The sequence below is a fragment of the Sodiomyces alcalophilus genome (assembly GCF_042370955.1).
Source record: "Sodiomyces alcalophilus JCM 7366 unplaced genomic scaffold ACRALscaffold_8, whole genome shotgun sequence".
NCBI lineage: Eukaryota > Fungi > Ascomycota > Sordariomycetes > Glomerellales > Plectosphaerellaceae > Sodiomyces > Sodiomyces alcalophilus.
The window spans coordinates 378,104-393,387 of record NW_027263539.1 but is presented as its reverse complement, the minus strand read 5'-3'; the positions used below and the strand labels follow the sequence as shown (position 1 = coordinate 393,387).

The 15,284-nt window shown below is 57.7% G+C and overlaps 4 protein-coding genes across 4 annotated transcripts; 2 read left to right on the top strand and 2 right to left on the bottom strand.

Moving 5' to 3' along the window:
• The first annotated feature begins 126 nt into the window (after positions 1–126).
• On the top strand, positions 127–612 carry ACRALDRAFT_2060990 (uncharacterized protein). Its single transcript, XM_071021949.1, has one exon. The coding sequence runs from the start codon at positions 203–205 to the stop codon at positions 452–454; it is 252 nt and encodes an 83-aa protein (XP_070871453.1). The 5' UTR covers positions 127–202; the 3' UTR covers positions 455–612.
• Positions 613–2,679: 2,067 nt separating this feature from the next.
• ACRALDRAFT_1065563 (uncharacterized protein) lies at positions 2,680–3,767 on the bottom strand. The gene has a single exon (XM_071017176.1). It carries the CDS (start codon positions 3,494–3,496, stop codon positions 3,272–3,274), a length of 225 nt encoding a protein of 74 aa, XP_070871452.1. The 5' UTR covers positions 3,497–3,767; the 3' UTR covers positions 2,680–3,271.
• A 42-nt stretch (positions 3,768–3,809) lies between these two features.
• On the top strand, positions 3,810–11,407 carry ACRALDRAFT_2140574 (uncharacterized protein; the record flags this gene model as incomplete). Its single annotated transcript, XM_071024170.1, has 4 exons — positions 3,810–6,719; positions 6,901–7,928; positions 7,999–8,427; positions 8,518–11,407. Coding segments are annotated over 4 exons (7,257 nt in total), but the record flags the coding sequence as incomplete, so codon positions are not given.
• A 1,639-nt stretch (positions 11,408–13,046) lies between these two features.
• On the bottom strand, positions 13,047–14,133 carry ACRALDRAFT_2044233 (carbohydrate esterase family 16 protein; the record flags this gene model as incomplete). Its single annotated transcript, XM_071021415.1, has 3 exons — positions 13,047–13,393; positions 13,509–13,981; positions 14,048–14,133. 3 exons carry the CDS (start codon positions 14,131–14,133, stop codon positions 13,047–13,049), a joined length of 906 nt encoding a protein of 301 aa, XP_070871450.1.
• Between the last annotated feature and the right edge of the window lie 1,151 nt (positions 14,134–15,284).

Genomic DNA, 15,284 nt, shown 5'->3' with positions numbered 1-15,284 from the left:
GGTGAAGACGTGATCAGCCTCGTTCCCCGTTCGTTTTACCTCCCATCACCGTACCTTGCAACTTGAATCACGATTCAACGGCAGCCTGGGCACCTGGTTCCAGAGCTGGGAGACTACTTCAGCCGCACGACATGCGATATGGATACCGACCTCGTCACGACGTGCCTACAGCATTAAACCGAACAACTTGGCATGATGTACCATGGTCATTTCGCGTTCAGGCGAGATGGAAAGCAATTGGCCGATCATCACCTCGGAAAATCACAGCACTCTTCTTCCTATCGGACTATTCTCAGTCCGTTCGGTCGGAAAACGACGCGCCGACGGCGGAAGACGGACGTGGCCCAGCTACGTGACGGAACGCGTACTTCGTAGTGCGAGAACCGACCCGCTGTGCCTCATAGCCGATGCGTTAAGCTGGAGGTATGCCGTTCGGGCTGGAGCTTGGGGATGAGCGGTTCGCTTGGGTGGAGAAGCGGCACAGTCCCGTGGCAGATTAACAGATGGTCGGGTCGGTCCGTACGGCGGTAGTGCCGGACGTGGTTTGTAGTTTCGACTTGCATGACATGGCCATCGCGTCGGATAACGAAACGGTGGGATGGGAATGTCAAGGCCCTAAAGACGATGGACGAGCTAGGAAATGGTTGGGCTGGACGGCGTTGGTGATACGACGGCCGGTCACTAATAAGTCACAGTGCTTCGTTCCAACCCTGCGATTTGTTTCTTTTCGGTCCACGCTGTCGAGGAGGCCGCCGGCCAGCGAGCTTAGTAAGCATGGTCAAGGCCTGAACCTGGTATTAAAGTCCTGCCCCGCTTTATCTCGAGGCTCGTTCCGGTCACCGACGACTTTTACGATATTACCTAAGCGTCTTGAGATGACCTAATCAACCGGCTCCCACTCAAGACAGGTCGATGTACTCCTAGTCTTGTGGCGGAGGAGGCCAGGGAAGAAGGACCTAGGGGAACGCGCCGCTCCAATGGTTCGTCTTTGATGGGTGAACCGTACTTGCATAGGAGTTTGGTTTGGAAGCAATAAGGACAAAAAACGACAAGTACAGATCGCCATCGCAAAGGGATAGGTAAGATTAACCCGTTTCATCGAGCGGACGCCTGTGCCTTGCCTCGGGCCGGCCTCTGTCCGTGCCACCGACGTGCATCGCCGGGCCTGGGGACTACCATGTGAACCCGGTCATATTGTGTCATGCTGTTGCATCAAGGGGTCTTTTGTGCTTTCCGAAGGCCACTTGCTTGAAGTGTGATTCAACACGCATGGATCCTCAGGGACGGTTTGGGTAATTTATCGCACGTGGGGTCTGGTAGTCTGGTAAAGGGAATCAGGAAATCAAGAGACTGGTGTGGAACGCAGAGTCCTAGGATGATCTGGAAGGACACAAGACCTGATTCGTATTGGTCATCCTCGCTGACCAGTATCGAAGAAGCCGGTGGATGGGTTGGTGCCCCTTTTTCTTTTTCTCTTTTTTTTGGCTTTTTATTCTCTGGCCTACTCTTCAGCTGGCCCCCAATTCATGGACATATATATGAGGACCGGGGAGAATTTCCTGGTATGGCTTGACTGATTGTTTCCTCCGAGGGTTGCAAGGCAGTAATCTGCTCCGTACGATTCTGAACGCGGCAAAGGTCGACCGCCGACAGGGTCGTTGATAGGTAAGCAAGCCACGTTCATCCATCTGTAGCGCCGCGGAAGTCGACTGGTTCCCGCATAGCCGCGATCGAAGGAAATGAACTAGTGTGCACAGTGTGTCGCGGGTGAGTACGCACTGAGGCTAGCGTACGTTGTACCTATAAAATGCTCCCACTCCTCACCGACCTCTTCTCGACGACCCACTGATAATAGAGAAAGTGCTCAGCCACGAAGTGCTTTATTCTGACACTGCGCAGCGAGCTCGGTTATACATAAGTAATATCAAGAAACCGGGTAATATTGGAAGAGAGTCAGTCTGATGACGCAGGTGTGCTTTTATTAACTGTCATATATAGTGTTATGTTGGCGGTGGTTAAAAAGGGAAACAAATTGAGATACCTTTCTACACTCGGTGTAAGCACGTTATATTCGTACTGTACGTTGTAGGTACTCGACGATAAGAGTGTGTCCAGCCCTATTATCAGAAACGTCCGTGCGCCCCTGTAGATCCAGGGGGGGCTGGAATGATTACCAAATTGATGTAGACTTGCCATCGTCACTTCCCCAGGAAGAAGGTACACGATGCAATGCGCCTGCCCATTTGGTCGGTACGTAACCGTTTGAGGTCTTCATCTCCCAGTCCCCTCACCTCGGGTCGATTTCTTTCTTCCTTTACCCTCAACAACCATATTCGGAACCCTCACAATGATTCTCCCCATCGAGATCCATTCTTTGCCTGGCCCGGCTCACGGCACTTACCGCGAGGAATACCACTGTAAGCTTTCCTCCAATCCCATGATTGTCCGGCCATCCATCGCGCTTCCAGCGGATCCTTCACAGCCCTGAGTTTACCCGCCGAGTAGGGTATCTGATTCGAATTAGGTCCGATGACTGCCTTATGAGCATGGCACCAGGATAAGCTGCACACACACCATCATTCGTCCCGGTTCCGAGCGGAATAACCATGGATGGTTACCCACCCCCAAGCCCCCCAGCCTTAGCACTCCCCCCACACCGTTGTCACCGCCCACCCTCGTCCCTGTTGCGCGTTTGTCGAGTCGAGTCCGCCAAATATCCTCATTCGCCCCAGGTTTCCTCGTACCTACGAAGCACAGAGTACAGGACGGTCCCGAGATTCGGGCAAGCCAAACTACATGGGCACTCACTGACACGGTCCGACCTACGACAGACAAACTGCCTTCATTCGTTTCCTGATGCGATCCAAGATTGCGCTTAATGATTCCCGAACTCGACCCAGGGACTCGCCATGTCCACGAATATCATGGCTTTATTACTGTCGCAGACTGAAGCGAGAAAGACGACGACAGTTGCTGCGATCCACCCCTCCTTTCAGCCCCATCGGACACCCACCCCCTCCCCATTCAGCTTCTTCGGCCTCCACACACCCCTGTCTCTGCGCGCAACCCACGCACACCTGCACTGTACGCATGTAATTACACCTTAGGCTCTCGTCTCAGCCTTTTCCCTCTCCTTCCTCTTCTGCTCGTCTCTTCCTTCGCCGCGTTTCTCTTCACTTCCCTTCCGCCTATTCCTCTCTATCGCCCTCTCACTTCCACGCCGCCTCTCCTCCCAAGACGACTACTCTTTCACGATCTTTCTTTCGCTCCTTTATCTGGCAATTGCCAAGCGAGATTCGCCCAAACCGACGACAGCACCGGCCGAGACCGACAATATAGCCTTGGCAACCGCGTACAGCGCAACGCACACGCGAGCGACTGCTGCATTCTCCCTTGTGCCGTTGACCACCACCCATTCGACCTCGGCCTCGATTTCGACCTCGACCTTCGCTGAAAGCGCAACGTCAGCCCTCGATGTGGCCGCTTGCTTGCCCATACCGCGGAGACGCCTAATACTGCCGTCGGCTTTGCATCTCTTGCGCGTCGCTCCTGATTCGATCTTCGGTTGTCACCTCTAGGCTGAGCGCCTTCGACTGGGCTGCTTGTCGTTGCTATTGCTTCTAGATACCTCCGCCTTCTCGGCCTTCTTGGCGACCTCCTCTTTTTAAAAAAACATTACATTATTTCTTTTTTTTCACTTTCTAGTCATGGTCGAATCTCCCACCCTCGGGCCTTTCCTGTCCGACGGCGTTCCCGACGCCAACCCACCAGAGGCACCCCGCGACGACCAGCCACAACCCACGGCAGAGATGTTGGATGAAGAACGCCTGCTCTCCGCTATAGCCGACGTTCTTGCCGTTCCCAGGGACTCGGTCGACCTGCTGGACTCCTTCACTCACCTCGGCGGCAACAAAGAGTCGGCCCGTGCCTTGAGCTCCAAATGCGCGTCCATGGGCCTACGACTGAAGACGACCGACATCCTCCGCTGCCAGACCATCACCGAACTTCAGACCCGCCTTGCTCCCCTCGCGTCGCGAGAACCCGACTCGGACCAGAGCAGCAGCGACCCATCCGATCCTTCCGATCCATCCGCTCTACCAGCCGACCCCGACCCAGACCCAGCTCAACCGAGCAGCGACGCCCCTGCCGCCCATTCCCCGGAACCAGAGTCCCAACCACACCTGCAACCGCCTCGTGTAATCGCCGATCGCGAGACCGTCGAGAAACTCATCCTGTCCACACCCCAGGTGTCCGGCGCAGCTCTCGTCAGGCCCAAGGCGGGGTGGCTCGAGGACAAACTTGTCGCCTTTATCAGCCTGAGCAACCCCAACGTATCCTCCTACGGCCTCTCCAACGTCCACGTGATCTCACAATCACAGATGCACTATGCCGGAACCCAGGTAGCAGCCATCCGCCTCGCCCTTGAGCAATCCGACCGCCAACTCACCACCCCGAACAATTGGATCGTTCTCGACCAGATGCCCACCAACCAGCAGGGCGAGGTCGACCGCCGCAAATTGCAGACGTGGGCCCAGAATATGAACGAGGACATGTATCGCCAGGTCATGAGCCTCGAGTTCCACGAGCGCTTTCAGGAACCCCTGACCGATATGGAGCGGACCATCCAAAAGGCCGTGAGCCGAGTGCTCCGCCTGCCCGAGTCCCAGGTCGGTATGAACTTCTCCTTCGCCCAGCTCGGGGGCGACGAGGTTTCCACCATGCTCCTCGTGGCCGCCTGTCGGACCCAGGGGGTCTCCCTCCGCCCGGAGGACGTCCTCAACAGCCCCAAGCTCTCGCAGGTCGCCGCCCTGGCCTCGCACAAGGGGGACTCGGCCAGCCTGTGGAACGAGGAATCTCTCGAGGGCTTCAAGCTGTCGCCCATGCAGCAGCTCTACTTCGATACCCCGACCGGGAGCCGGACCGACGAGAGGAGGAAGGCCGACGGCAGCTACCGTTTCAACCAGAGCGTGCTCTTGCGCGTCACCCGAGATGTTACCCTCGAGGACATCCACGCCGCCGTCTCAACCGCCGTGGGCCACCACTCCATGCTGAGGTCTCGCTTCCGCCTCGGCCCCGACGGATGGACCCAGCGCATCTTGCCCGATGTCAAAGGCTCGTTTGGCTTTGGTTATCATGATGGCGTTACCGGCTACGACGACGTCTTGAAGGTCATGGAGCAGACCCAGGCGCGTATCGACATCGAGCACGGTCCTGTCTTCTCGGTTGATCAGTTCCGCATGTACGATGGCCAGCAGGTGGTCTTCCTCGTGGCCCACCAGCTGGTCATCGACCGGCTCTCGTGGCGGATTCTCATACACGACCTCGACGAGCTACTGCGGGAAGGTATCTTGTTCTCCCAGCGTTCCATGCCGTTCCAGACTTGGAACGAGCTCCAAGAGAAGGAGATTGAGAGGACGGGCGCGGACGCCACTGTACCTTTCCAGCTCCGGAGCTGCGACTTTGACTACTGGGGCCTCAAGGATTCGCTAAATACCTACAACGAAGCCGCCGAGACGGGCTTCCGCATCAGCTCCGAGCTCACCTCCATCCTTCACACCACCTGCAACCAGGCCTTCCGCACCGAGTCCGCCGACATCTATCTGACCGCCCTTCTCCTTTCCTTCATCCAGACCTTCCCTGACCGTCCCGCCCCGACCGTCTGGAACCAAGAACACGGCCGCGAGCTGTGGAGCCCGGACATCGATATTGCCGAAACCGTAGGCTGGTTCACCTCGTTGTGCCCCATCGGTCTCCGGGACGAGGGACCGGACGGCCCGGACTGCCTCCAGATGCTGCGCAACCTCAAAGATACCAGGAGGTCAATGTCCCACCGCGGATGGAAGTACTTCGCCTCGAGGTGCTTCGGACACGATGCCGATAAGCGATGTGGCGAGGGGTGGCCGTTCGAGATCCTCTTCACCCATGCCGGTTCGTCAACACAGCTCGAGCGAGAGAATGGCGCCCTGCAGCAAATGGACATGCCTGTGAGAGCTCTGGGGTCGGCATTCTCCGATCACGGGTCGTCGGTGAGTAGGATGGCGCTCTTCGAGATCTCCGTGTCCGTCGACCACGGCTGCGCCAATGTTCACGTCCTCTACAACCGCGGTTCCAAGCACCAAGACAAGATCGCCGACTGGGTATACACTTTTGAGCACATCCTGTACGAAGCCATCGGCAAGCTGCGGTACCGAGCTCAGGAACTCACCCTTGCCGACGTCCCGCTCCTGAATACCACCTACGACGGCCTCGCCAAGCTCAACACCGACCGCCTGCTCGCTCTGGAGCTCACCAGTGCGCGCGATATCGAAGACGTCTTTCCGGTGACGCCGTCGCAGCAGGATATCTTGATCAGCCAGATACAGTCTCTCGACGTCGGTCACAACACGTGCATCTACGAGCTGTCCGTGCTCAACGGCGTGCGAGCAGATAACGCTCTCGTCTGCACAGTCTGGGAACAGATTGTGGCCCGATATTCGGCCCTCAGAACCGTCTTCATCGACAGTATCACCGAGGATGGCCTGTTCGATCAGATTATCCTGCGCAGGTGTTCCCCCACCATGCTCTTTTTCGATGCCGCCCAAGGAGACGATCCCATCACCGCACTCAGGGCCCTGCCTCCTCTGCCCGCGGACCCTGCCCAGCCCCGTCATCGGCTCTCTATCTGCAATTCCCCCACGGGCACCTACCTCAAGCTCGAGGCTAGCCAGGCTCTTTGCGATGTAAGCTCTTTCTTTCTTGTTGTTCTTGTGGTCGTCCTCTCACTCTTTGTTTCTTCAACAACTCATTTACTTCTCCCAGATGCCCAGCCTTCAGCTTCTCATGGCGGATCTGAAGAGAATTTACAACTCCGGCAAGCCACCCATGAGCCTGCTCGACCCGTCCCACACGGCTTCCATGCAGTACCTTTACTCGGCACGGCGCGAAGACAGCCTGACGTTCTGGCAGGGTCGGCTCCGTGAGGTACCGCCCTGTCATTTCCCTCAGCTATTGGCCACAGATGAGAAGTACACGCGAGAGACGTATTATTCAATCGACACCACTGCCTCGCAAATCGACGAGTTCTGCCGCCAATACGCCACCAGCCGTGCCACCGTCCTGCGTTTGGCCTGGGCACTCGTCGTCCGCGCCTTCACTGGATCTAACCGTGTCTGCTTTGGCTATCGCACGCCCGGACGTGACGGGAAAGACGCACCGCATGGCCTACGTCAATCCATTGGATGTTTCGAAAACACCATTCCCTGCGTCATGGACCTGTGGGCGTACCAATCCATCGAAGCCGTTGTTCGGGACGCCGAGGAAGATTTCAAGACCTGCCTCCAGCACCAGCATGTCTCCACTGCCGAGATCGAGCACGCTCTGGGCTTCAAGGACGAGGAGCTGTTCAACACATGTATGACATATGTCGAAGACCCCCCCGAGTTGAAGAGTCGCTTCACCAGCACGAGGCCTCAGCTGTCCCTCTCTTGCGCCGAATCTTTCAGCACCTTTGCCTACGACATCTCTTTCCTCACCATGTTTGTCAACGGACAACTCGCTTGTGGCATCTCACACCGTATCTTGAGCTTAACGCAGGCTTGGAGCGTCACGCGAGCATTCGGCCAGGCTCTCAAGTCGATCCTCAATAACCCGACCACATCGGTCGGCGGCCTGGACCTCTCCGTCGAGGAGAATGAAGCACTCACCAGCTCGAGCAAGGTCGAGTTACTCGAACCCTGTGTTCATTCTTTGTTCTCCAATCGAGCCAGGGCCTCGCCCGACGCGCCGGCGGTCTGTGCTGCCAACGGTGATTTCTCGTATAAAACCCTCTCGCGTCTCGTGCAACGCTTGGCTGCGCATATCGTTCAATGGGGTGTCCGGCCGGGCGTAGCCGTGCCCGTGATTCTTGGCAAGACCCGCTGGTCCATCGTCACCATGCTTGCCGTCATGAAGTGAGTTGCTGCCCCATGCTCCCTACAGGGTTTTCCTCCCCCGGGCATAACTGACCGTCGCATCCTACAGGGCTGGTGGGTGCTTTGTCCCCGTGGACGGAGATGACCGAACCATGGCCGCCGCCGTGATCAAAGAGATATCCCCTCCAGTTGTCCTCGTAACCGACATGGTCAACCCCAACCTGCATCTTCCCAACGACGGCGTCCTCGTGGTGAACGAGGCTCTTTTCTTAACCCAGATGTCTTCCGATGCACCGGTGCGGAAAGCCTCGGGCGATGACGCCGCGTGCATCCTGTTTCCGGCCGGCTCCAGTCGATCCAAGGCGCTTCGGGGCTTCGTTTACTCGCACAACGCACTTTCTACCGCTTTCCTGGCCCAGGGCGGGCCGTTGAGGATCGATCAGGAGAGCCGTGTGCTACAACTCTCCTCTTTCAGCATCGACACGTCGCTGTTCGAGACCCTGGCGACATTGGTGCACGGCGGTTGTGTCTGCATCCCGTCGGCAGAGGAGCGGAAGCGCGACATTGATGGGGCCATTCGGCGCATGAGAGTGACCTGGACTTACATGACTCCTATCCTTGCCCGCAGACTACAACCCGAAGGGCTTCCGTCTCTGAAGGTGACATGCTTCCGAACTCGTGGTCTAGACGAAGACACCTGCGCCCCTTGGCTACGGTCTACCAAGGTTCTGTTGGCGTATGGCTGCTTGGAGGTTTGCCCGCTTGGCATTTCCGTCCTCGAAGTGGCCAGGCCCGAGGACCTCCAACGCCTCGCGAAACCATTCCTTGGCAAGCTCTGGATCGCCAACCCGGAAGACTCGAGCAGGCTTGTGCCCAAGGGGGCCATCGGCGAACTTTGCATCGAGAGCCCCACGCTCGCCCAGAAGTTCGTACCTGGACAGTCGCTCATGGGCCTATCGCAGCAGCAGGCCGCCGTCGCCGAAGATGGCTCGCAGCTTGTACGGTACATCAAGACAAGCCAGCGCGTCCGGGACATGGAGGACGGCACGATGGAACTCCTCCCGAGCCCTCGGCAAGACACTACCGTTAGTGGGAAGGTTGTGGCTACTTCCAAGGTCGAACAGCACTTGCGAAAATGCCTCGGGCAGGGAATTGATGTGGCAGTCGAGTCGGTCAGCTTCGAGGATTCCACGCGGCTCTTGGCCGCCTTCATTCAGCTCGACAAGATGTTCGACGGTCCTGAGGAGGTGACCAACTTGAGCGTGACGACGAGGAAGCGGGCCTATCTGGCCAAGAACTTTGCTGAGACATCTCTCCGCAACACGCTCCCGGCCCATATGATCCCGTCGGTGTTCATCCCGGTGAGGCGGCTCCCGTTGACGACGGCTATGAAGATTCATCGCCGGAAACTTCAGAAGATGGTGAAGGGCTTGTCTCGAGAAGCCCTGTCGGCCATTTCTGACGCACCGTCACCCGACCACGCACGGGACTCTCGGGTCAAGCCTCTGCCTTTGACGCAGGTTGAGGAACGTATGCGATCGATCTGGGCAAAGTTCCTCGAAGTCGACGAGGCCACCATTGATGGTAACCAAAGCTTTCGTAAGCTGGGGGGCAGCGGCTACCTAGCGGCCAGGGTCGTGGTCGCCTGTCGCAAGGAAGGGCTCACGGTTTCCATTCAGGATGTGCTGAGTGATTCTTCTCTGACTGGGCTTTGCCAGGGTATCACGTTGGCGGCGCCGGAATCATCCGTTGACGCCAAGACCAAGGCTCCCGCTACTACGACACAGGAATCTTCGGCGACGCGGAAGGAGGAAGAGGCCATCGTTCCCGAGCCTTTCATCAGAGACGTCCTCCTACCCCGGCTCGGAATAGACCGCGAGGCCATCAAGGACATTGCCGACGCCACGGCGCCCCAGATCCGATCCCTCGAGCTGGCCCTGTTTAAGGACCGGGGCGACGTCAGCTACCTCACTTTTACCATCTCCGGGATCGAGAGTTCGAAGAAGCTTGAAGCAGCATGCTTGGACCTTTGCGTGATGCATCCTATACTACAGACGGCCTTTGTTGTACACGAGCGCAAGGTATACCAGGTCGCCCTGGGCTCGTTCATTCCGGAGTTCAAGAAGATCCAGTGCCCTAGCTGGAGGGTCTCCCACCTCGCAGACCGACTGATCAAAAAGGACCAGGCGGAGCCTCTCACATTGGGCAACCCGGTCACCCGATTCTTCTACCTGGAGGCGGGCAAACAGTCTATGCTCATTGTACGACTGTCGAAAGCGCAGTACGACGACGCGTCGATTGCGATCTTAATCCAAGATCTGAAGAAGATCTATGCAGGGGCACAGAATCAAGCCCCCCGACCGACTTACTTCGACCTGGTGCGATCGGCGCAGCTCGCTCACCGCCGGGGTGCTCGGACGTACTGGGCGAGTTTGTTGGACGGAGCCCGCATGACGCAGGTGATTGCGCGCAACAGGCCGGCAAGTACGAGCTCGTCGGTCAAGACGATTCGGCAAACTCTCGCCATCACTTCGTTGGCCAGTCTAGGGATCTCCCTCGACACAGTGGTCAAGTCGGCGTGGGCCATGGTGCTCGCCAAGCTCTCTGCGTCGGCGGACGTTCTGTTCGGAGAGATCATCGAAGGGCGGCATATCCAACTCGCATACGGGGCCAACGCGTCGGGCGTGCTGGGGCCGGCGAAGAACACCATTCCTGTCCGCGTGCGGTTTGGCGATTCCTATACTACGCCGATGGACCTCATGTCGGTTGTGCACGGCCAGCGCGTCACGGGCATTCCGTTTGAGAACATGGGCTGGCTGGATATGGTGCAGGATTGCACGGGGTTTCCCTACTGGACGCGATTCAGCACGGCGGTCCATCATCAGTCTCACGATAGCGACCTACCGACGTCGAGCTTCAAGCTGGGATCGGCGAGTTGCAAGCTGAGCATCCAGGAGTCGGCGTCCCAGGATGTCTTTGACCTCCTCGTTCGGTCGAGGAAGCCGCAGCCGGACACGGCGGAGATTTCACTGACCTTTTGCGAGCATCGTATCCCGACATCGTTTGCGATGGAGAGTCTCAAGGTCCTGTGCTCGAACATCGAACTGCTCACGTCGGTCTCCATGATGCATCCCCTGGTTCCGTCGGGCAGCGAGTTCTCGGCGATGACCAAGCAGATACCACTGCCGCAGCCGGAACCGGAAACCCCGCCGTCGCAGATGGGCGCCACCAGCAACATTCCGACAGAACACTACTACGCCATCCAGTCCCTCATCGCGGCGGCGTGGACGCACGTTCTCGATCCTCGCAGTCTCGGAGTGCCCGAGTCGCAGCTGCACAACGCGGCTTTCTATGACCTCTGGGGCAGCATGATCCCGGCGTCACAGCTCGCGCAGTACATGAACCGCGAACTGCCCAAGACGGGAGTGGCGGGTCTCGAGGAGGTGACGATTTCGATGGAAGACGTGGTGGCGCACCCGACGATGATGTCGCAGCTCGAGCTCATCGCGAGGAAGGTGATGGGAGACCGTGATGAGCGTTCGCGAAAGCGGCTGCCGGGGTTCGGTCCCCGGACATCGTCTCTGAGCAAAGGCCTGAAGCGGCTGAGCTCGGTCATCAAGGACAAGGGACCCGGGCGTGCGGGGAGCGGTCGGTCGTCTCCCGAGCCCCTTTCGGTGGCCAAGTCCCCGTTGTCGCACCGCGTCCCGCCGGCGCATGACGGAAACGGCAACCGTAACGGTGGCAGTAACAGCAACGGCAAGACGGCAACGCAGAACAACCCGTCGGGCCCATCAACGCCATTGCATTCGCCGCCGCAGCCACAATCAGAGCTGCCGCAGTCCAGCCCGGGCCAGGGTGCGGGCGCCATGCCAACACCTACGCCAGCACCAATCACGGTGCCGCCACCGGTGGGACCGCCGATAGAGCCCGTCGTCGAGAAGGACGGGGAGGAGGTCGTGCACGAAATTGAAGGGGAAACGCTCGCTCGGCGGCGGAGGGGCAAGGACGCTCCGCCCTTATCAGCTCTCAACCTGGACCGCACGGAGGGCGATGAGTGGGCCGGCACGGACGGCGTAGGTTCGGCGACGAGTCATAGCGAAAACGATGACGACGACGACGACGACGACGACGACCTCGTCTTGCCCCTCCAAGGCTCACGGAGGGAGGAAGAAGAAGGAGAGGGGCATAGAAAAGAAGCACAACAGTCGCAGGCGGAGGCGGCGGATCTGGTCAGCCCCCTCTCGCCGGCTTCGAAGAGGGGCTATTCCTTTATTAAGATGACGGGAATCGGTGAGACGGAGATGTCTCGTTCGACGGGCAACGCCAAGGAGAGCAGCTCGATGCGCAGAAAGGCCAGCAGCATTTTTGAGAGGATGGGGCGGTCGAGCCCCGTCAGTGTTACTACTACTTAAGGTCTTTGGAGGTTACTTTTTTTTAATGATGGGAGGAGAGGAGGCAATGTCGGGACGACAAAACGGCGTTCTGGGGCCATGAGTTTCCTGGTTTTCGAATGAGGCGTCGGATTTGATTCTCAGCGTACTGAGCGGCGTCTAGGCTGTTTCTACACGTGGTATTCTTTTACTCGGGACGTTCTATAATGGCGATCTGGATGAGCTTTGCAGGGAGAGGGCACAGCGAGTTATAATGCTCCCATATATGTGTTGGGTTTCCTTTCTGCGTTTTACCTTATACCTCTTAGAGCTTCAACCATTAATGCCCTTTTCATGGTGCTGATTTCAAGGCAAAGCGTCGCGTGGTCGAGTTTCTTCAAGCTTCCATCCGGGTGGGTTTTTACTCGACTTGGATCGTGGGATGTTGTTCTTCGATCTGCGTCTTAGGGGATCACGCCGGCGGTTGGATAGATGGGGACATGATCATTCTTTTCTTTCTGTTCTTAAAGGGGACTATACGTGATGGTCTTGCTCTCATTCCGGTTCGTTTCTCAGGCGGTGGCTTGATGACCATTTTTTTCCCCAGGGGTATTGGTCTCTTCTGTACGTCTTTTGACTTTCATCTCGCTCATGATATCACGACTCCCTCCCATACCCTGACAGGAAAACAGGGACCGGGATGGAGACCTAGGGGTCAGGATGGAGGTCTATAGGTTGGTCTTGTACTCGCCACATTCCAGTAACATCAGCGCCTTATATTGTGCCATTAGCACCCCAGGGGGCCGTTGAAGAAAGGGCTTCCAACAACGTTGGCAACCTCCTCGGCAACAAGCCGGTTGATAGCCACGCCGGGATGGTATTCATCGAACCAAAGGCAGCTTGTCCCGTCCGAGTTCTCGCACATGGCATCCGGCGAACCGTACTCGGTAGGGTTGTCCAGGGCCTGGTTGAAGGGGCCGGCGGTGTCAACAAGCCAAGTGGTGACATCTTGGTTGGCGGTCTCAAAGTCGGCGAGACGAGACTCGAGGAGCTGGTTGTACAGGTCGATTGTGTCGGCGATGACGCCGAGCTGGCCGGCGTTGTTTTGTTGGAACATGGGGGACCTCTCGGTTGCTGTGAGGCATTGCTTTGCGTTAGCTGTCTGAAGACAGTCGACAGTGATGGAAGGGAAAAAAGAAAAAAAAAGAAAAGAAAGAAAAGAAAAGAAAAAGGACAGGGGTATACGCACGCGGCACGGTGAGCATGACAAAGTTTCGGGCACCGGCATCGTAGACGTCCTGCACGAGCTCAAAGTAGCGGTCCACGACAGTCTCGATGACTTGGTCCCTATTCTGCAGCCAGAAGGTGTTGCCGACGTCGTTGACGCCGATCCACACGCCGACAATGGTGTTTTCGGCGGTCCAGGGGGCGTAGCCGGGCCGTGGGACGGTGCCGAGCGACGACTTGAAGATGTCGACCTGGTCGGTGAAGGTCAGCACGCCGGGGGCGTAGGGTGTGACAAGGTCGGCGTCGGTGGTGGCGCCGCCGTAGGCGAAGTTGTAGGTCAGTAGCGTCGAGGCGTTGTACTGGGTTGGCAGGAAGCCGGACCAGTTGAGCCCGCCGCTCGCGGTCCAACCGGGGAGAGGGGGGTTGCCCATGGGGTTGGACGGGGAGGGCTTCTCGCCATCGATGTTGAACCCTGTCTGGGAGTACGAGTCGCCGCTGCACACAATGTTCAGAATGACATGCCTACGACGGGCCGGATTCAGAAGAGGATGCTACACTTACAAGTTGACAAAGTAGTTGGTCTGCGCCAATGCCGAAGGAAGGCAGGCGAGGCCGGCGGCAAGCAAGGTCAGAGCAGAAGGCGCCATTTTCGTTGAGAGGCCGTGTTTACTGTTCGGTAGTTGGGATGTGGGCCTGAGATGGAGGACGGCGTGGAGGTATCGGTTATTAGATGCCCGTCGCAGGCTCAGCTACATTGCGGTAACGGCGTCGTTTTATACTGGGCAGCTCCAAGAGGCGGGGTGGATTTTGCTGCATGATTTCTCAACGTGGGCTGCGGCGCGGGTGCCTCCGGGGTCTCGGTCGTCTTTGGGTGCCATTGGCGGAAAAGCTGATGATTCTCTGGCCGGCCCGCTGGATCGCGAAGAGATGGGCTTTGCGTGCAGATGGGCGAATTCAGCTGCATTCCCGTACCGACATGACATGGTTTGTGCATGTGCTTATTCGCCTTCATCCCTGATCCGAGAATAGCGTGGGCGGAAGGTCCCAATCTGGACACGTGTTTGGATTAGGAATAATTGAGAAATAGGAAAATGGAAACAGTGAAGTCCCGGGCAAAGGGAAGAAAGAGGTGACTAGGTGACGCCATCGCCCGAGTTATTCCTCCGGGTCAGGATCCTGGAAACACTTGACTGCCGAAGAGCACGGGCGAGTCGGCCGGTGAATTCCAATCAAGGGAAGTGGCCAGAACCGGCCGAGAACGTATCCTTCGGCTCCGATCTTGAAGGGGCCGGCCGGCATGGCCAAACTGATATGGTGCCAAGGAGCAATGGCTTGAAATAGCCCGAAAGGAAACATCCACTTGGAATATCAATCAGTTCCGAACTTCCTCCAGCTTGGTGTCACTCGATGTTCATGAACAGATCACGGGACATGTAACGACGCCGATATCCGGAGTCGGGAATAAATCCCACCCTGCCTCCTAGCTTCGTCGTAGTCATACTCGGTTCTCCCGTGTCAACCAAGGCCAGGACTCGCTTGAGTGGGCGCAGCCTCGCAGTGGAAAGACACGACGGGTGAGATGGCCCTCGACACGACGACCACCAGCGGAGTGGCTGCTGACGGTAATGCGGAGCGTGATGACTGATCAAATGGTTCGAGGCGGTCTCCCTGGCCAGGAACCTAGACGAAGATTGGGTTATTTACCACGCGGTCATCTCCCCATCCTACCAGTAAGCAAGGGGTTCCGCCGGGGCGGGCCAGACACTCATAGTTTAGCAAATGGAAGCCGGCGCAGCCC